Source organism: Sminthopsis crassicaudata, chromosome 6, assembly GCF_048593235.1.
Source record: "Sminthopsis crassicaudata isolate SCR6 chromosome 6, ASM4859323v1, whole genome shotgun sequence".
Taxonomy (NCBI): Eukaryota; Metazoa; Chordata; class Mammalia; order Dasyuromorphia; family Dasyuridae; genus Sminthopsis; species Sminthopsis crassicaudata.
In genome coordinates this window covers 200,645,279-200,664,772 of record NC_133622.1, presented here as the reverse complement: position 1 = coordinate 200,664,772, position 19,494 = coordinate 200,645,279, and the positions used below count along the sequence as shown (strand labels likewise).

Below are 19,494 nucleotides of genomic sequence, written 5' to 3'. Positions count from 1 at the left end.
TCACAACAGTTCTTGATTCCCTCTCTGGGCCACCAAGTAGGAAGAGCAGCATCCATGAGTAACAGACTGCAGTGACCCTAAGATCCAGGCCAGGCCTAGTACCTTTCCTGACCCACCTCCCAGGAGGAACATCAACTGGCTGGAGCTGACCTAGGCCCAGACCCAGACCCTCCTGAATGGGGAAAGTGACTTCAGTCCTGCCCATTCCACACCCCTCAAAGGCCTAGTAGGCAAGAATGACTTAGATTCCATACTGCTGGTTCTTACCCAACAACAACACCTTTTGGAAACTGAGAGCATTATTTTTCATCTGCCACCCACTACTATTTCATAGCTAACAATCCCCTACCATCTGTTTCTCTCTCTGTTCTTGTGATAACCAATCACTGGTCCCTTATACTTGTCTTATTATTTCATCCTCCCCTTCCTCAGCCACAGTCCAACACTCTGAACCCAGCCCTCTGGAATTCTCATACTCTAAGGAGATATTTCTCTCAACTACTAATCCTTACTACATTGGAACATGCACCTAAGAAGCCAGTGAGTCCCTCCCCTGCCTTTTACAGAAGAGCAAACAGCCCCAGAGGGGCCTGTCCAAGTTCATATAACTAGCAAGTTTTGGAGTTGGGTTTTGACTCCAAATTTAATAAAACCCCTTTTCCCCCATAGGGCCAAGCACAGCACTAGGATCCAGCTACTATCACTCATTGGTGGACTAGACAGCATCCTACTCAGGCAGGTTTCCTTGTGGACAGCAAACCCCCCCCAATTATCTCCCTAACCATTTGGCAGGGGGGTTTTTGGGGAAACATTAGCCTTCAACCTTACAGGGTTACCCCGTACATCAGACATGGAAAATACAAGGCAGAAGTCCCCAGACTCCCCTGAGCCCCATCTAATCACTGTCTGATGAGTCCTTTCCTTAAGCGCCTCAAACTCCCCCCAGCCTCAGGATTTCTATTCCTGCTGTCAATCAAAGCTAGCACCTCAGGGGGTGGAGGAGACAGAATTACATCTGTGCCAAACCCAGAACTGGCTTTTTAAAAATAAATTCCACATCCCGGCTTGTTTACTTGTCACCTAACTCTTTTGTCAAAACTGAGCAGCAGACAGGACCAGGAAAAAATAAATATGATTCTTGTTATTTGAGCTTTCCAGGCATTTGGGGGCCAGAGAAACAAAAGCTGAATGCACTGGGATGTGGAGGTTTCCCCTTTAGCCGAATGAGGCTGCTGACATTTATACTCATAGTTATTAATTTCTATACTACCCCAGCCATTCTGGGAAGGTTCTGTATTACAGCATTTGTAATGCTGTACAGCGGCTCCCGATTTGTAAACTGATCATAGATGTGGAACTTAAAGGGGTCTTGAAGAACATAAAATCCAATCCTCTCATTTTACTGATGGGGAAACTGAGGCCCTGAGAGGTTGTAATTTGAAAAAGGTCACACAGCTTAGAAATGACTGGAGAATGATTTGATTCCTTTACTAAGGGGCAAATTCTATGAAGGAGGGATTACACCTAATTTATATTCATAGCTCTACATCCTCACCTTCACCTACCCTAAAACCCTGCCAAGCATAGGATCCTAAAATATAGAAGGTGCTTAATTAATATAGTGAAGACATATTGAAGACAAGTCTCAATGACTACCCAAATAGTCCATTTCATTTACAATTTTGGGGAAGTTTTTCCCTAAATTAAGCTGAAATCAGCCTCTCTGAAACATCCCCATTAACTCACACATTAATAATAATATCTAGCATTTATATAGCTATATAAAGATGCTTAGCTCAGTGTCTGGCACATAGTGTGCATATAATAAATGCTTGTTTCCTTCTTTCTTTTTTTATTTCTCATTTAGTGCATTAAGATTTGCAAAATGCCTTACACACGTCATCCTACTAGATCCTCACCACTTCCATGGGAGTAGAGGTTATTATGTTATTAGCTCCATTTTACAGATGGGTTAAATGGTTAAGTGACTAGCATAGGATTATGGGGCTGGTAAGTATTAGAGGCAAGATTGGAAACTCAGGCTTTCCTGACTTTATCCAGCACTTTATCCACCACACCACTGAGCTGTCTCCTGGGGTCAAGGAAAAAAAATAACTAATAATAGTTTCTCTTTTAACCCTCCAAATGCTCAAAGATGGGGATCACGTTACCCCCAACTCTTCTTTTCCAGGATAAACAGCTTAGTACACAGTCTTCCCAACATCTTAGTCACTGTCCTTTGCAATCACTTCCACTGGCCACTATCCTTCCTAAATTATGGCACCCAGGCTGACCGAGGCAGAGGATGCCAGGGCTATTATTTTCCTCCTTCTATTAATGTAGCCTCAGAAGACATAAGTTTTATTGGTCACTATGTTACACGAATGGCTCACTTGCAGTCTACAAAATGCCATAGTTCTTTTACAAATTAAATAATATCTAGGCATCCCTGCATCACTTCTATATTTCATATTAGAGCTAGGAAGCATCATTAATGGATAGAGGCCAGAAAGACTGAGATTCAAGAACTGCCCAAGACAGTCCCTCAACCTCTGTCTGCCTCAGTTTCCTCAATTGTAAAATGGAAATAATAACAGCACCTACCTCGCAGGATTGTTATGAAGGTCAAAGTAGACAATAGTTGTAAAGCACGTAGCATAGTGCTGGTACAGAGTGATAAAAGAAATGCTAGTTCCTTCCATTCCCCATTTTCCCTTTCCTTCTACCACTCCTGATTCTGTACTCTTGGAACTAAAGGAGTCTAACTCTTCTTCTCCATGACAGTCCTTCAAAGTCTCAAAGACAGACATTTCGCTATCTATCTATGAAGAAAAATCTTCAAGATCATACCAATCAAAAGTAGGAAGCAGGGATGGTTAAGTGGAGAGAAGGGACCATTTTCACGACATTCAAGAACTTAAAGGGTTGTCAGCTGGAAGAATGCCCCCCCATCTATTTAAATTTAGGGAGGAAGTCTTCAACTAGTTGAGGGATATGGGGTCTCAGTGTCTTAGAAGTCATTTAGGAAGTGAGGGAACAAACATTAAGTGCTTACCATGTATCAAGCACTGTATTTTTTTTGTTTGTTTGTTTTTTTCCCAACCATTTTTCAGTAGTGTCTTGCTCTTTATGACCCCAGGGTTTTCCTGGTAAAGAGTAATTTGCCATTTCCTTCTCCAGCTCATTTTACACATGGGGAAACTGAGGTAAACAGGATTAAGTGACTTGTAAGCTAGTTAGTATACGAGGCAGACTTGAATTCATGAAGATGACTCTTCCCGACTTCGGGCTTGGCACTCTATCCATTGGACCACCTAGTTGACCTTATTGTACTTAAATACTTCATGAAAATCTCATTTGATCATTTGATTTAATTCTACCTTCTTATTTTAGAGAAAACTAAAGCACAAGGTCATATGGAAGAGAGATTAAATTTGTCCTCCTTGGCCCGAGAGCAGAATTAGAACTAATGGATAAAATCTACAGAGAGACAGATTTAGGACTGAGATAAGGAACCTGGAGATGTTCGATTGGGGATGGGCTGCCTCAAGTGATACAAGGTTTCCCCAGCCTGGAAATCTGCTCAAAGGCTGAGTATTGTCAGCGATATTATAGAGAGGATTCTTTTCCAGCTACGGATTGAACAGGATGGCCCCCAAGGGCTATTCTAGCTCTGATTCTGAGATCTCCGTCTTTTAGCACTTCTCCTACCCTGAGGGATCCCATTCTACCATATGGTGCTGTCGTTTGTAACTTCCTTCAGTCATGGCCCTGAGGAAGGACAGTTCAGTGGAGTAAAGGTAGCTCTTGCTGGAAGGAGTGGACCCTGGGCAAGGTTGACACTCAGAAAAATGATGAAGTTATCAAGGTTACCTCAGTTCCCTGTTTTGCGTCATTCCTGCTCATCTCTAAACCTTCTTGGCTAGTGCATTCATGTTACTCTGACCCCTCTCCTCAAAGGGAAAACTGATCTGTCAAGTTGTAGGATACAACAGGAAAACCACTGACCCTGAAGTTAGGAAATCTGGATTTCAATTCAACAATTAATATTTATTGGCTCCTGATACACGTAAAGTGCTCTAAGGTTTGCAAAGTGCTTTATATATGTTCTCATTTGGTCCTCACAACATTTTAAGAGTTGAGGAAACTGAGGCAATCAGAGTTTACGTGACTTGCCCAGCATTAAGAGCAGCGAGTGCTGGAGGTCACATTTGAAGTCAGGTCTTCCTGATTCCACACTCTCTGCTGTGCCATCAACTGGGAATATTTTCAGCTATAAAAAAGAGCTAAGGGAAAGAAAGAGTAAGGCTGAACATGGATGAATGATGGGATTTCAGGCACCTGTTTCAGGCAAGGGGACTATTTGGGTGCCTTAAGGGCATCCCCTAGAGGCAGAGACCTACTGGGCCCACACATGCAGCTGACACAAGAGGGGATGTCTCTGGAGCACTGACCGCTTCAGGGTTGCACGAGACTGGAGCTGGGCAGCCTGGTTCATGGCTCTGATCCAGCCATTCATATCTTCATTAGTGTCGGCGCTGAAGTAGTATGTTCTTATCCCCGAGTGCTCCTGCGGGAAGTCAATGCCAGAGCTGTGGTAGATGTGGGCCCGCATGCCATTGTGGACAGCCTGCAAATGCAAGGAAGGCAGGGACATGTTAGCGGGCAGAAAGCTTAGGGAAATGTATACCTTGTAGGAAGAAAAGGAGGGAGGGAGGGGAAGAGAGAGAAAGAGAGAAAAAAGAAGGAAGGGAGTGAGGAAGGAGGGAAGGATGAAGGGAAGGAGGCAGAGAAGGGTGAAAGAAGAAGGAGGAAGGGAGGGAGGGAAGAAGGAAGAAAGAAAAGAAGGAACGAAGGGAGAAAGGAACTATAGGAAGGAAGGAAGGAAGGAAGGAAGGAAGGAAGGAAGGAAGGAAGGAAGGAAGGAAGGAAGGAAGGAAGGAAGGAAGGAAGGAAGGAAGGAAGGAAGGAAGGAAGGAAGGAAGGAAGGAAGGAAGGAAGGAAGGAAGGAAGGAAGGAAGGAAGGAAGGAAGGAAGGAAGGAAGGAAGGAAGGAAGGAAGGAAGGAAGGAAGGAAGGAAGGAAGGACATCATTCAGGCTATGTATGTTCATCTGCCGTAGAAAATCTACCACCACATATGCCCATCCCCACGAGTTCAGGAGGACATAAGCACTAATGACTACTATATTTCCATACCCCTGAAATACCAAAGGCTCCTCACAGCACATAAGACACAGTGACAGACGTTTGTTTTCCTCTAAGAATCTCACAGACTTTTATGTCTGTTTTCTATTTACTCTTCCAGGACGACTCAAGGAGGGTCCTACAGATGAAGTTTACATGAAAACCAGATTTTTTCTGCATTCTCTCCTTTGATAGCAAACACACTTGGGAATTGCCGAGTCAGTTACCACCGGAATGAGGTCCAGAAATCTGCTGCAATATACAGGCAGCTTGAGGCGGGCATCATAGGGGATACGAGCATTTACAAAGTGTAAGTTTTGCAAAGCATTTTATAAATATCATCTCAAATAATAACAGCTAACATTTGTATTTATTTTACAATATGCTAGACACTGCTCTAAGCATTTATACAATTATTAGCTTGTTTGATCTTTACAACCCTGCAAAGTAAGTGCTATTATTATCCCCAATTTACAGTTGAAGAAACTGAGGTAAAAAGGTTCAATGATTTGTCTAACGTTGCACAGCTAGTAAGTATCTAAAAATAAATTTAAACCTAGTTTTCTAACTCTGGAATTCTATCCATTGCATCACCATCAACAATGTCTAGCTGTTTAAGATTGGAATTATGGCATTTCTTAAGATCCGCCCTCCCCACTCCCAAAAGTAAAGCATTTTTTCTCCTTCCAAGTAAGGGACCTGGAATGGGCTTCTAGCTTTGGACAACAGGTTTACTTGAGCAATGAGTCGTTTAAGTACCTGCCCCAACATGGGCACTGGTGATGGATACAGAAACAAAACAAGAACAAAGATAACACGATCTACTTCACGTTACTCCGGGTTCTCAATTAGCAGCTGATGTGTCCTGAAGAAGGAAATGGAGACTTTAAGTAGCAAATAAAATGATGGGTTGAGGGCACTCTGAAGTCCCTGGCCAAAGGGGTCAGTGAGTCCCGAAAGCAACCCCTTGTGAGTACACGGTGCCCCAAGAACCAGGACCACTTTTCAGCATCAGAATGTCTAGGGCAGGCTGGCCCCTCCAACTTGGCCCACACAGGCAGCCGAGCATCCAACGTGCTACACTTAGCTGAGATGGCAATGCCAGATGGAAGCTCATGTATTAATGAAAGGATGGCAGCCTTGCTGTTCCCAGAGCCAGAGCAGTGGGCAGACAATGCAGCTCTCTCAGATTCTGCTGCCTGGTCCCTTCTGGGGCTCTAAAGGAGCTACAGTACCCAGCGTTGTCTCATTCTTAACAATAACGAGAGATTTAGGAGTCCCAGCAATAAGATACATAAGGCGGATTTCCGGGAGAGGTTTCATTGACTGTCCACAATAATAATAAATAATTCACATTTCTTTCTATAGCTCCCAAAGGTTCACAAATCTTCCCTGGACTAAACACTCCCATGAAATAAAAAAGCCACTTTGCAGATGAGGCTTGGAGAGGTTAAAAATGGCTCGTCTAATGTCAGACACAAGGGCAGAGCCATCCAATCCTGGGGTGTCAGAGCGAAAGGGGACCTTGGAGAGCATTGTTTTCTGTCACGGGCTCCTCTGGTTGCCTGATGAAGCCTGTGGAATAATGTTTGCTATCTACATTCATATTTCAAGGCTCAATTTCAGTGGAAGGTTAGTGAAAAAAAGGATATAATTTTGTTTTTTAACCATCCAATTTCACAGAATCCCTGAAATTTATCCAGGAGATCTTGGTGACCCCAGGTTAAGAACTCCTGATCTAGAAGAACACCATCATTTTATGGATATAAGAACTTGAACTCACAACCTCTATAAATGCTATAGGTATTCACTGAATAGAGCAACAGGTTTGGAGTGAAAAAGACCCAAGTTCACATGTGACCTCAGACATTTACTAATTGGTGGGACCCTGGGCAAGCCAAGTCACTTAACCTCTGCCTCAGTTTCCCCATCTGTAAAATGAGGATAATAACAGCACCAACTTCCCAGGGTTGTTATAAGGATCAAATAAAATAATATGTGTAAAGTACTTAGCAGAATAACTGGCATATAGTAGGAGTTAAATAAATGTTTGTTTTCTCTTTCCTTCTTTCATCCCTCCTTCCCTTCTTTCCTCCCTTTCTCCTTTTCTCCCTCCCTCTCTTTTTTCCTTCCTTCCTTTCTTTCCTCCCTCCTTTCTTCCCTTTTTTCTTTCTTTTTTCCTACCTCTCTCCCTCCATTCCTCATTCCCTTCTTTCCTTTCTCCCTTTTTTTTTCTTTCTTCCTTCCTCCTTTCCTATGATTCTTCCTTTTTCTCTCCCTTCCTTCCAGAACCTCCTTCCCTTCCCCTTCTTCCTTTCTTTTTTTCCTTCCTTCTTTCCTCTTTCCTTTCCCCCTTCCTTCTTTCCTTTTTTCCTTTCTTCCTTCTTTCCTACTTCTCTCACTCCTCTCCCTTTTTTCCATCTTTTCTCCTTTTCTTCCCATTACACCAGGAATACAAAGAACATTAACAGCTGCATCAGCTCTTTTGGGACAGGAAGCACACCCCCTTATCGTTCAGCCAGACACCCACACAGGGCTTCCTAGATTCCACTAAGATCCCAGTCACACCCTCTCCACCCCCAGAATGTATGTTTTGCAATAGAAACAACATAATATGTCTGTAATGGTTTACTACAGAATATTTTTATGGCCTCTTTTATCTTGGTCCCTTCCTTGATCCCTCCCCTGATCTGCCTGTTAGATTTCTCCCTCATTTAAAGTCCAGCTTAAGTGTCACCTCTTCCATGAAGACTTCCATGATTTAGTCCACTTCAGACATCGCATGATTCTTTGCTTTATAACTCTAAATACACTTAGTACGTAAAACAAACATTTGTGCTTATGTCTTAAACACCAGATTGAGAGTAAGCTTCATGAGGATAAGGGACCATGTCTGTATTTACATTTTGTAAGCCCCTTCCCCAGTACCTAGCACAGTGTTCAAATTCAGCTCAATATTCAAGTTCTAATTCAGTGATCAAATTAAGTACAGAGGTTCTTAATAAAATGTTTGCTGACTATTAAGAAAGTCCTGATACCATCAGACTGCAAAGAACAAAGATCTAACCTTAGACGGACTTTCTATACCTTAAAAACTAAGGGTTCAATGAATATCTCAACAGAGTTTTTCTAAGAAAAACTGAGAGATGAGGGAGGGTGGAAAAGGACATAAGGACAATACAATCACAAACGAGACTTTCCTAGAACATAATTTTCAGATTTTCTGGTGAAGTATTAGCATATAAGATATAGAATCTTAGGGAATTACTTTGGATGTTATAAAAAAGGCTGGTTAAACTGAATTGAATTGAAATCTGTCATAGAATGACATTTTGTTCTCAGATATTTGTTCTTAGAGGGTATCAAAGGAAGGTTTTTTTTTTTTTTTTTTTTTTTGTTATTGTTCTTGTTCTGTTTTGTTATTTTTTTTTATTTTATTTAGAATTTTTTTCCACAGTATATATGCATGAGTAATTTTTTTTTTATAACATTATCCCTTGTATTCATTTTCCTCCCTCCCTCTACTCCCTCCCCTAGATGACAGGCAATCCCATACATTTTACATGTGTTACAGTATAACCTAGATATAATATATGTGTGTAAATCCAATTTTCTTGTTGCACATCAAGTATTAGATTCCGAAGGTATAAGTAACCTGGGTAGATAGACAGTAGTGCTAACAATTTACATTCACTTCCCAGTGTTCCTTCTCTGGGTGTAGTTGTTTCTGTCCATCATTGATCAACTGGAAGTGAGTTGGATCTTCTTAATATTGAAGATATCCACTTCCATCAGAATACATCTTCATACAACATTGAAGTGTACAGAGATCTAAAGGAAGGTTTTTGTTTGTTTGTTTGTTTATTTTTAGCTAATAACAGGTCTGCATTCCACTAAGAGAACTGTCCCAAACCAATTTGATTTGATATTTATTAATTAAATTGATATTTATTCATTAAAAACAAGTATTTATTAAGAGCCAATAGCATGCCCACCTAATGCTACAAAGAGAAGACCATGATTTGCCCTTAGGGAGTTTACACTATTGGTAGAAAAAGAACTCTACCCACAAAGTAAGCTCCCCCAGGACATGGTCTTTCCTTTCACTGCATCCAGGGCCATCTCCAGTCCTCCTGATCTATATCTTGCCAATGGACACAGATTTCTTCTGGAGAAGAAAGTGAGGCAGGTGCCCGTGCCCAACCTTCCCTCACTCAAATCCAAGTCACTCGCCTGTCAGGGCATCCCCTCCCTGATGTCAGGGTCCTCTTCAGGAACAAAAAGCAAACAATAACAATGTGATTCAGAGCAAGTCACTTAATTTAATGACTCATCTGTTAAAGAGCCGAAATTAGGTGTCTTTGAGGTCCCTAAGAGCTCTAAATGAATGATCCTCTGTTGGGGGAGAAGGGGAAGGATGTACCTGTACATGGTTACAAAGTAATGCTAAGGAGGAGAGAATATTAACTATTGGGATAATCAAAGAAGGCTTCCCAGAAGAAATGATATCAGAGCAGAGCCTTAAAGGAAGATAAAGATGCTAAGAGATGGAGATGAGGAAGGATTCATTGCGAATATGAGAGATGGCTTGTGGGAGTATATGCAGGTAGGAGGTAGAAGGAACGTAGAGGGTATGAAAGGAAATCACATAAAATAAGACTGGAAATGTAAGTGGGCGCCAGACTGTGAGAGCTTAAAATGCCATGCTGAGGAGTCTGTATTTTTATCTTAAAGGCAACAGAAAATTACACAAAATTTTTGAGCAGAGAAGGCAAATCATCAGACCTCTGCCTTAAGAGTATTTATGTAGTTATGTGGATGGCAGATGGCAGAGGGTGGGGAGGAAACTGGGAAGGGAGGACATTGGGAAACTATTACAATGTCCAGGCAAGAGGCGATGAGGGTCTGTGTTAGGGCAGTAGATATGTGACTAGAGAGGAAGATGGATGTCAGAGAGGGAGGAGAGACAGAATCGACAAGATTTGGCAGCCGCCAGGATAAATGGGATGAGGGGGAGCAGGTCCAAGATGTCTATGAATACCTGAGTATCTGGGAGAATGGAGGTAGCTTTGAGAGAAAGAGAGAAACCTGGGGAAGGGTTAGTTTTAGGGGTAAGAGATGATGAACCAGAGTGTGGGATCTCAATAAGCCAGTAGAATAGAAAGGATCAAGAGGCAGTTGAGAATGTGAGACTGGAGTGGAGGAGAAAATTAGAGAGATTTTGTAATCATTCATTAAGAGATGATATTCAAATACAGGTGAGCTGCTGAGGAAACCAAGGGAGAAGAAATACAGAGAAAAGAGGGCCCAAGGCTGAACTTCTAGGGCCATTCATGCGTAGGGGACAGGAGATGGATGATAAACCAGTCAAGAAAATGGGAAAGGAACAGAGGACTAGCCAGGGAGAGGAGGAGGAGGAAAGCAGAGGAAGATGAAAAGAGAAGGAGGGGGAGGGGAAGAGAGAGAAGAAGGAGAAGGGGAATAGGAAAGGGAAGGAAAAAAAGGGAAGAGAAGAAAAGGGGAAGGGGAAAAAGGAAAGAAAAGAGGAGGGGGAAGGGAAGGAGAGAAAAAGAAAGGAAAAGAAGAGAAGGGAGAATAGAAAAAAGAAAGAGGAGAAGGGCAGAGAGAGAAAAAAAGTGAAGAGAAGAGAAGGAAAGATGTGGGGAAGGGGAAAGAAAGAGAAAGAGAAAGAAAGAGGAGGGGGCAAGTGGAAGAAAGAGAGGGGGAGGGCAGAAGGAAAGAGAAAAAAAGTGAAAAGAAGGAGAGGAGGGAAGAAGAAAAAAAGAAGAGGGGAAGGGAAGAGAAAGAGGAGAAGGGGAGGAAGAAGATTTCAAAAGCCAAGGAGAAAACTGAAAAGAAACCAAAGGGACGGAGCTGAGTTTTAAGCAATCCAATAAAAGGTAGTTCTAAAGTGCCAATGAAAGTGGACAAAACAAAAGATTTTGAAGCAGAGGCCCCAGACTCAAAACTTCCCTCTGCTACTCACTTCTGCAAATAGTAATTTGGCCAAGTCCCTTCTCATCTCAAGACTGGGATTCCTCTTTAATAAATGGCAAGGATAGGACTAGGGGATGGCTAAAGTTCCTAAAACCTAACTACATTCTATATGTACCATTCTTTTCAAATAGAACATAGGCAAAAGGAATATAGATCAAAGATACATTCACAGGCTGGGAAAGATAGGAGGGATTGGGGGGGAAGGAAAAGCCTTCCTTCCAGAAGATGGGGTCAGATCACTCACCCTAGAGTACAGAGGAAGACCACAAAAAATGATCCCTCTGTAGTTTGAGGCAGGGCAGTAAGCTGACCATACTATGACCCAGGTCCCCAGCCCTAGGCCCCCAGGTAAAAAATGGTTGTCCCTTGTTCAACTCCAGGTCTATCCCACAGAGGAGAGAAAGTGGAAGGAAAAGCAGTCTGGTTTTCTGACAAGAACGAAATGCAAATTCATCCTAATCCTGAAGGCAATTTATTTATGGTGTCAGTCACTGTCAATTTTTAAAAGTCTTTTGTGGACAGAAGACATAACTAAAGGAATTCGAGTAAAGATGGAGGGTACCAATATCTCAAATAGCTTCCTCTTCAAATAGCTATGAATTTTGTTTAATGTCCATGCTTTTCAAACCCATCTATTATTCATAATGTGTCACAAAAATAAAGGTTGAGGACAGGATCTGTGCCCCAGACCACCCCTTCTGTGTCACAGAATGTCCTTAATCACCACTGGAAGGTGGATTCCAGAAATAATCTAGGCTGTTCAACTCCTAAGAGAAGCAATTATATGGTCTTGTGATGGAGAGAGCCATCTGCGCCCAGAGACTGGGGACCAAGTGTGGATCACAACATAGTATTCTCACTTTTTTTGTTGTTTTTGCTTGCATTTTGTTTTCTTTCTCATTTTTTTTCCCTTTTGATCTGATTTTTCTTGTGCAGTGTGACGAATGTGGAAATACATATAGAAGAACTGCACATGTTTAACATAGATTACTTGCTGTCAGGGGAGGGAGTGAAGGGAAAAATATTTGAACACCAAGTTTTACAAAGGCAAATGTTGAAAATTATCTATGTTTGTGTTTTGAAAATAATAAGTTTTATTAAAGGGGGAGGGGGAAGAGATGCAATTATAATGGTCCCAGAGTCCCCTGCTTTGAATCCCTAGGATTATCAGAAGCCATGAAATGCTTGTTCCCCAGATTCTGTGGTTGTAACCAACGAATGGGCCCTGAGATCTACCACGCTCAGACCCAAAGTTAGCTTTGTGGAGCTCCCCTGGCTTATAAGTAGAAGAACCTAAGTTTTTCCAGAAATGTCACTACAAAGATGTGAGCTGAAAAGGCAATTGTTGCTTCCAACATTCTCATGTGACTCAGGAAAGCCAGGTGTTTTTTATTTGATTGAATTAACATTCAAAAATATTTATGTTAACATTCAAAAATATAACCCAGAAGACAAATCTCTTCATTTATACCTTAAAAGAATACTTGCGGTTTATTCGATCTTCGGGCCCAACAGGTGAGATCACATAGCCGGGCAGTGGGATGCTCCCCAGGACAGTTTCTTCTCGACTGTCTTTGAACAGAAGAACAAAGAAAGGTCAGGATGACCAATGCGCTCTCACCAAAAGGAGAAGCGTAAGACAATAAACATACATTAAGCACATACTGTATACAAGGTTTTGTCCTGGGTATTAGAATGTAAAGATAAAAAGGACTAAGGTCTCTGCCCTCCAGGATTGGAACCTGAGAATCTCAGAGCTCTAAAGGGACCACAAAGGGGATTTAGACCTAATCATAAAGGAGTAAGAGTCCCCTCTATAGCATTTCTAGCCGATGGTTCATCAAGCCTTGCTTTGTCTCGTTGTGCTTGGAGATATGATGCAAGGGAGACAGGGTGGGATAGGGGAGAGCTCCAGATGTAGTCCTCTAGAAAAATGAAGTTGGGGGGATAAAGGGGAAGAGAGAAGGCATCCTGGAGACCACAGTGGCACCCAAGCTGATCTCAAATAGAGGAACAAGTTTCAACAGGTGGAGATAAGAATAGACAAGGCATAAGCAATCTCTGCCAGAGGGTAGAGCCAGGATTACAAAATGAAATGATTAAACAATAATAATAACAGCTAACAAGAGGCAGCATGCCATCATATAGGGAACTGACTTCAGGAGCAGGAAAACTTGGGGTCAAACCCTGCTTCTGACATCTACTGGCTGGGAGATCCTGGATAATTCACTTAAGTTTAGAGAACTCCAAAAATTTGGAACTTGAAATCTTACAAAAATGGATGCTAGAGGACTCTGAAACCTCACCTTCTACATGAAATCTTTCCCAGTCTCCCTTGCATGTTGTCTTCCCTCCCCTACATTACACTGTGAGCTGTTTAAGAACAGGCACTGTCATTTCTGGGTTTTGTATCTTCAGGACTTCAGACAATGCCTGGTACCTAGTTGGTGCTTAATAAATGCATATTTGCAGAAGAGTGGATTAATACAGGGGAGGCAATATGGCAGAATGGGAATCATGTGGAATCTGATAGATTCTACTTCTAATGTTTGCTACCTGGGTAAGGTTGGGCAAATAACTGAGCTTCTCTGGGTTTGGATTTCTGCTTCTGCAAAATGAGATGCTTGAACTAGGCAACTTCAAGGTCCCTTTTGTTCTAAATCCTATAACTTCACTGTATATAAATTCTCCTTGGGGATCTAATCTACAAAGTTGCTGATATCACACTTGCTCTGGCCAGCCTGCATCTCTAACCTGTGCGGGAAGTCACTTCAATTCCCAGGGAGTTGCCTCAGTTTCCTCATCTATAAAATTAGGGGAATAAACTATAGTTCTCTACAATCCAGACCAGTTCTGTATCTGTGAGCCAATACATTAGTGGAGGGGACTCCCTCACTTCCCTACACCAATCAAATATTTTTTCAAGTCATTTTCAGTCATGCTCGACTTTTTGTGACCCCATTTGGGGTTTTCTTGGCAAAGATATTGGAATAGTTTGTCATATCCTTTTCAACTCATTTTATAGACGAGGAAACTGAAGCAGACAGGGTGACTTGTCCAGGGTCACATAGCTAATAAATTATTCCAGATCCAACTCTCTCTCCACCAAACTACCTAACTTCCCCATTGAAATCATATATCTAGTTTAAAAAAAAAAAAAAAAACAAGAAAAAATTTGACAGGTTTTCAACATATTTCACACGTAGTTTCATTTGACTTTCATGATAACTTTGTGAGGTAGCTGCAACAGCTATCATTTTTCTCTATTTTACAGATGGGTAAACTGAGACTCAGAGATATAAAAGAGACTTTATGATTACACAATTAGTACTTATGAGGGCCAGGCAATATTCTTTCTCATATACCAATCATGCCTCTGAATAATAACATTTAATAGATGACAAGGCTGGGCAGAACCCTGCATCAGGCACTGGGGGAGAGATCACAATGTAAAAATAGAACCTTACCCTCTCTATCAGACAAGACTACAACACATGAGGGGTACAGAATTAAGCCTTAAGTGAGGCTGAAGGGGGAAAGGCTGGCACTGACTGGGGGGGGGGGAATCAGAGGAGCCTCATGAATGGACAGGATAGGAGCTGAGCAGAGTAAGTTAGTTGGGTAATTAAGTTTTATAAGATGAAGAGGATCAAAGGGGCCTGAGTTTGTAGATAGAAGAGTCCCCAAGAGGTCACCTAGGAATTCACAGAAGAAAGAACAGATTTCTCCTAGATTATAAACTCCATGAGAGGGCAGATACCAACCTAGTTTTCTGCCTCCACACTCATGCCCATTGAGGGCACTGAATTCTATGCCTTGCCTGTGTATGCATTCGTATACAGTTTATCTCTTAAATTTTACTGTAAAATTTCCACAGCAGGTCTGTGTTCTCCATGGCATGAGATTTGGAAGAATTATGGGATGTGCATTAGTATGTAAATGAATCAAACCAAATAGGATCTAAATAACCTCCCACAGGAGAGATTGCCTTCCTTCCTCCCTTTGCTCTCTCTAAGCTCTAGCCAAGCTGATCTTCTCTCCATGTCTTGTATTCTCTCCCATGCTCCTATACCTTTACTCACCCTATCCCCTGTGCCTAGGATGGGCTCCCCCTCTAGTTTGTTAAAAAGGGGGCTTCACATCCACTTCCTTCTCTGCCAGTGAGAATGTCTGCTCACCTTTGTAGTAGAACAAACAGAAATCTGCCAGCACAAACCATCTTCTCTTCCACAACCGCATCCCAGAGCTGTCCTACAAAGTACAGAACATCAAGTCAGAGGGACCCCGTGCACAGCCCTCCCCACCCTGCTACTGTTGCACAATTGAATGGGGCAAGTAACAAAGTCTCACTGTAGCCTTTGTAATAAAAAATATATTTCTACGGGACTACAGGATTTACAAAGCATCTTTCTTCCCACAATCCTGGCAGGGAAAGAGTGTGATTAATATATCAGATACAGATACAGAAAGCGAGTTTCAAATGGATTGAGTAACTTGCCCAAGTTCACAATTCCCTTCATGCGTTAAATAAATGCTGGATTATGCAGAGATGAGTTCCCACCCAAGCCAGAAAGCTTTTCCGCATGATCTACTGCTTCGTGGGCCTTTTTGTGACTGATGAGCCTTTCTGAAGGAAGGTATGGGAAGCACTTTTTGAATATATCTGTTACGTGGTCATCTCAAGACAGAAACGCTTTCCGAGTTTTTGTTGGTTTTTTTTTTTTTAACTTTTTCTGGTGATAAGCCTTCGTCTTGTCTGAAGCCTCACCTGTTTGTGCAGCCATCCTCTCACCACCACTGGGACATTGGGGTTTCTTCTGATAGCCTGGTCCCTTTTTCCAAAGCTGTGAATTTTGCCAGTCTTGATAACCTAGGGGAGGAAAAAAAAAACCCAACAACTTCATGATTTTAACTAGAGTATTAGGAGGGATTTAGTTTTGATTCAAGAAAAAACTCCCAGTTCCAGGAACTGTGGTACCCTTCCCAACTCCTGCTTTTTTTAAACAATAATAGAATCAGGAACCTTCATTTGACTTGGAAGCATGGAAGCCAGAGCAGGAACATCCAATTCTAGAAATGTATGGCTATATAATGAAGTGGGACAGAGAGACTCCAAGACCTAGAAAGATGGCTCTAGACAGACACAAACCATCAGGGAATCTCACAGCACTTATGGCTGCACAGAGTTCAATTTGTGCAGAATAGGAAACTGAGGTTAAGAATTCGCCAAATTAGCCAAGCTGAGATTTGAACACCAGTCTTTAGACTCCAGAGGGGCAACTAGGTGGTGCTCTAATGCACAGAGCGCTGGGCTGGGAATCAGGAAGGCTCATCTTCATGAGTTCAAATCCAACCTCAGACACTTGCTGTACGACCCTAAGCAAGTCACTTCACCCTATTTGCTTGTTTCCTCACCTGTAAAATGAGCTGGGGAAGAACAAAGCGCACCACTTCAAAAATTCAGACACGACTTAAATAACTCAATAATAACAATAAAAAAAAACGACTTTAGCCTCCAGACTGAGTATTGCCAATCTCCACTAGTACAGTGATCCCAATGTGTCCTTTAGTAGCCTGAACGAGGCAGATCAGGTTTGTTTAATCTAGGATCACTTACAAAAGAAACAGTGACCAGAGCAGGAGTCTGGACATAAGTCTCTGCAACAAATACTGTGTATTCTTGGGTAAATTGCTTCCATTTTGCGCCTATAACCTCTTCCATAAAATGTAAAAGATTGCTTCCCAAGATCCCTTCCAGCTCTGAACTCCTATGATTCTGTGGGATCAACTTTTAGGTGTCTCCAGGTCCCCCCCAGGAACATGTGCACAGGATGGCTTTGATAAACACAGGTGCTTTTAAAAATGAAAAAAAAAAAAAACCAGTTCTACTTGCAGCATTAGTGGGCTGCACTGAATCCAAGCTCTTAGGTAGAGAGAAGTAGGTATAGGTACCCCAGTCTCACCAAAGTGAATCAGAAACCCAAGATAAGGATCCCAGGCTGAGGCTGGTGGATCACTTGACTTGGGGCATTTTAAGCCCACTAGCGCCAATATGATGAGTACCCAGGGAGTATAGGAAGGACCAAAAGCTAGCCTAAGGGGGTTCAAACAAGCCCAGGTGGGAAACAGAGAAATCTCTACCTTCAGATTAGATAGCAGTGGAGCTATGAAAGGCTGTTATACTTCCAGTGTGAGGAGAAGGGGAGACTCGAACTCAAAAATAAATAAATAAACAAATTAATGAATGAAAATTAAACAAGTAAATGAAGCAGGATAATGGGTGGGAGGGCTCTCTGAACAGTGTGATGTACCATGAAAATGGAGGGATCTTTCCAAAGGCCTCTCCTGGACTCTGGCCTTCCCTCGGACAGGCCATGGGTAAAGTTACAGAGAAAGAGAGGTACAGCTGAGCCAGCTGGGACTTACTTACCCTTGGTCCTGATTTCATATCCAGAGTAGATGCAGTTCCAATTGTGGATGTCTCACTGACCATGCTGGAGGGTCTCTGGTTCATAAACTCTTGCTTTGACATATGCGGATTCGGCCTAAAGGCAGACAGGAGAAGCAGCAGAGTCAAACACGAGAAGACCAGAGGTGGGAGGCTTCTGCCTGAGAAAGGGTCAGGGTCCACAGAGCCCCAGCAATGGGCCGGGAGTCAGAAGAATGCTGATTTTGTCATTTCCCACCTTTATGATTTTGGGTAAGCCCTTTAAACTTCATGGACCTCAGTTTTCTCATCTGTAAAAGGAAGGGGCTAAACTGAATGACCACTAAGGTCTCTTTGAGTTCTAGAACTATACACTATAATATATATAATTATATAAGCATATATAATATGGTCTCTGTGGAGCAAGCATATGCAGCTTCCATCAATTTCTAAAGTCCAACACTCCGTCTGCCTGTCCATCAGCCAGACACAATCCCAGCTTTGGGCTGATAAACAGAGAAGACACACAGGCTTTTCGGACCATAGCTCTGAGAACCTCAAAGACCATGTACTCCAAGACCTTCACTTTTCAGCCACGGAAATGAAGGCTCCCAGAGCCTCAGTGGCTTGCCCAGGATCTCCCAAATTCATAACGTAAAGAGGCAGCGTAGGACCCCATGCATTGGACAATAAGGAGGTGGAGGGGGAGAATCATTCAGTCCTGATGGCCGCCTTTTCTATGCCAATCCAACACTCAAGGGAGTCAAGTACCTCTCCTTCTTCCCTTCACATGCAGTATTTGCTCACAGGCGCACAACTACACATTCACTGATTTACTCAATAGCCATCCCTTGGCACCCAGTAATCCATCCCTTACACACACACACACACACACACACACACACACACCTCCATCTGCCTAGGATCCCAGAAAAAAACTGCTTATAATTAGTAACTAGAGATGATTCCTTGCTCCCTGCCCCCCTAAATACACACAGATACAGAAATGCTTACATAAACGCCCACGGGGCCCACATCCCAAAATAGACCACATAACAAAGAATTCTATTCTGAGAACTCTTGGTTCTCCCCAAAATAGAGCCTGCAGAGAGGCTTAACCCTTTGTCCGACACCTGGGGAAGAAGGTGGGGACGCTAACCGAACACATCTCTGGAGAAAAAAATGGTTTCACTATTTCCTAGTACCCAGCCTCACTCATGGAAATCCAGCCAGCCTCCAATGTGCCCTTCACAAATCATCCCCAGACACTGTGCCCGAGCTCTCTTCCACCTGCCTCTGGAATGCCCCCCAAGTCCCTGCCGTGGTCCCTACACACACAGCCAGCAGATTACCTCCATGAAAACTTCAGGACTCGTTCTTGAAAAAGCAAAAAAGTTAGCTCCGGTCTCTTCCCAACTCACCAGTCTCCCGGAGAGGAGCCTCCCTCTGAGCAGCGGAGCTCAAGCTCCCAAAGATACTGGGTTCTTGTTTACCGCTTGCCCAGCGGGCGGCCGAGGGATGCTCAGTGCCAAGCGAGGCTCTCCACCTCGGGGCAGGTAGAAACCTGATCTCAGAGTCAGAGGGGGAGGCTGCCACACCCCTCCATGGCCTCGCAGGTTCACAGACAAATGAGGCGCTCCAGCCCAGAAATAACCTGGAGAAACTGTCCGAGAGGGAGTCCGACAAAGAGTCCCAGGCTCCAGGCAGGGGTTCTGCTGGTTCTCCAAACCAGCCCTGAGTCCCTAAGGACAGAGCGAAGACATCCCCCAGCTCTCACAGAAGCAGCCTCTAACCGATGGCACAAGTAGGTACGAGACTTCTGGAGTGGCCGGAGGGCCAGTCACTGTTGGCACTGGATGGTGGGAGGTTTGCTTTCCACTAGGAG

The 19,494-nt window shown here is 42.9% G+C and overlaps 1 protein-coding gene across 15 annotated transcripts in view; it reads right to left on the bottom strand.

Moving 5' to 3' along the window:
• The window catches only part of PLEKHA7 (pleckstrin homology domain containing A7), a 249,007-nt gene that overhangs the window by 52,830 nt on the left and 176,683 nt on the right, over window positions 1–19,494 (bottom strand). For all 15 annotated transcript variants that reach the window (XM_074275170.1, XM_074275166.1, XM_074275178.1 and 12 more), the window contains 5 exons: window positions 17,613–17,727; window positions 15,951–16,052; window positions 15,361–15,433; window positions 12,654–12,754; window positions 4,455–4,630 (listed from right to left, as the gene is read on the bottom strand). In XM_074275170.1, the coding sequence (XP_074131271.1) occupies window positions 4,455–4,630; window positions 12,654–12,754; window positions 15,361–15,433; window positions 15,951–16,052; window positions 17,613–17,727 (567 nt within the window). The remainder of the gene's footprint in view (window positions 1–4,454; window positions 4,631–12,653; window positions 12,755–15,360; window positions 15,434–15,950; window positions 16,053–17,612; window positions 17,728–19,494) is intronic.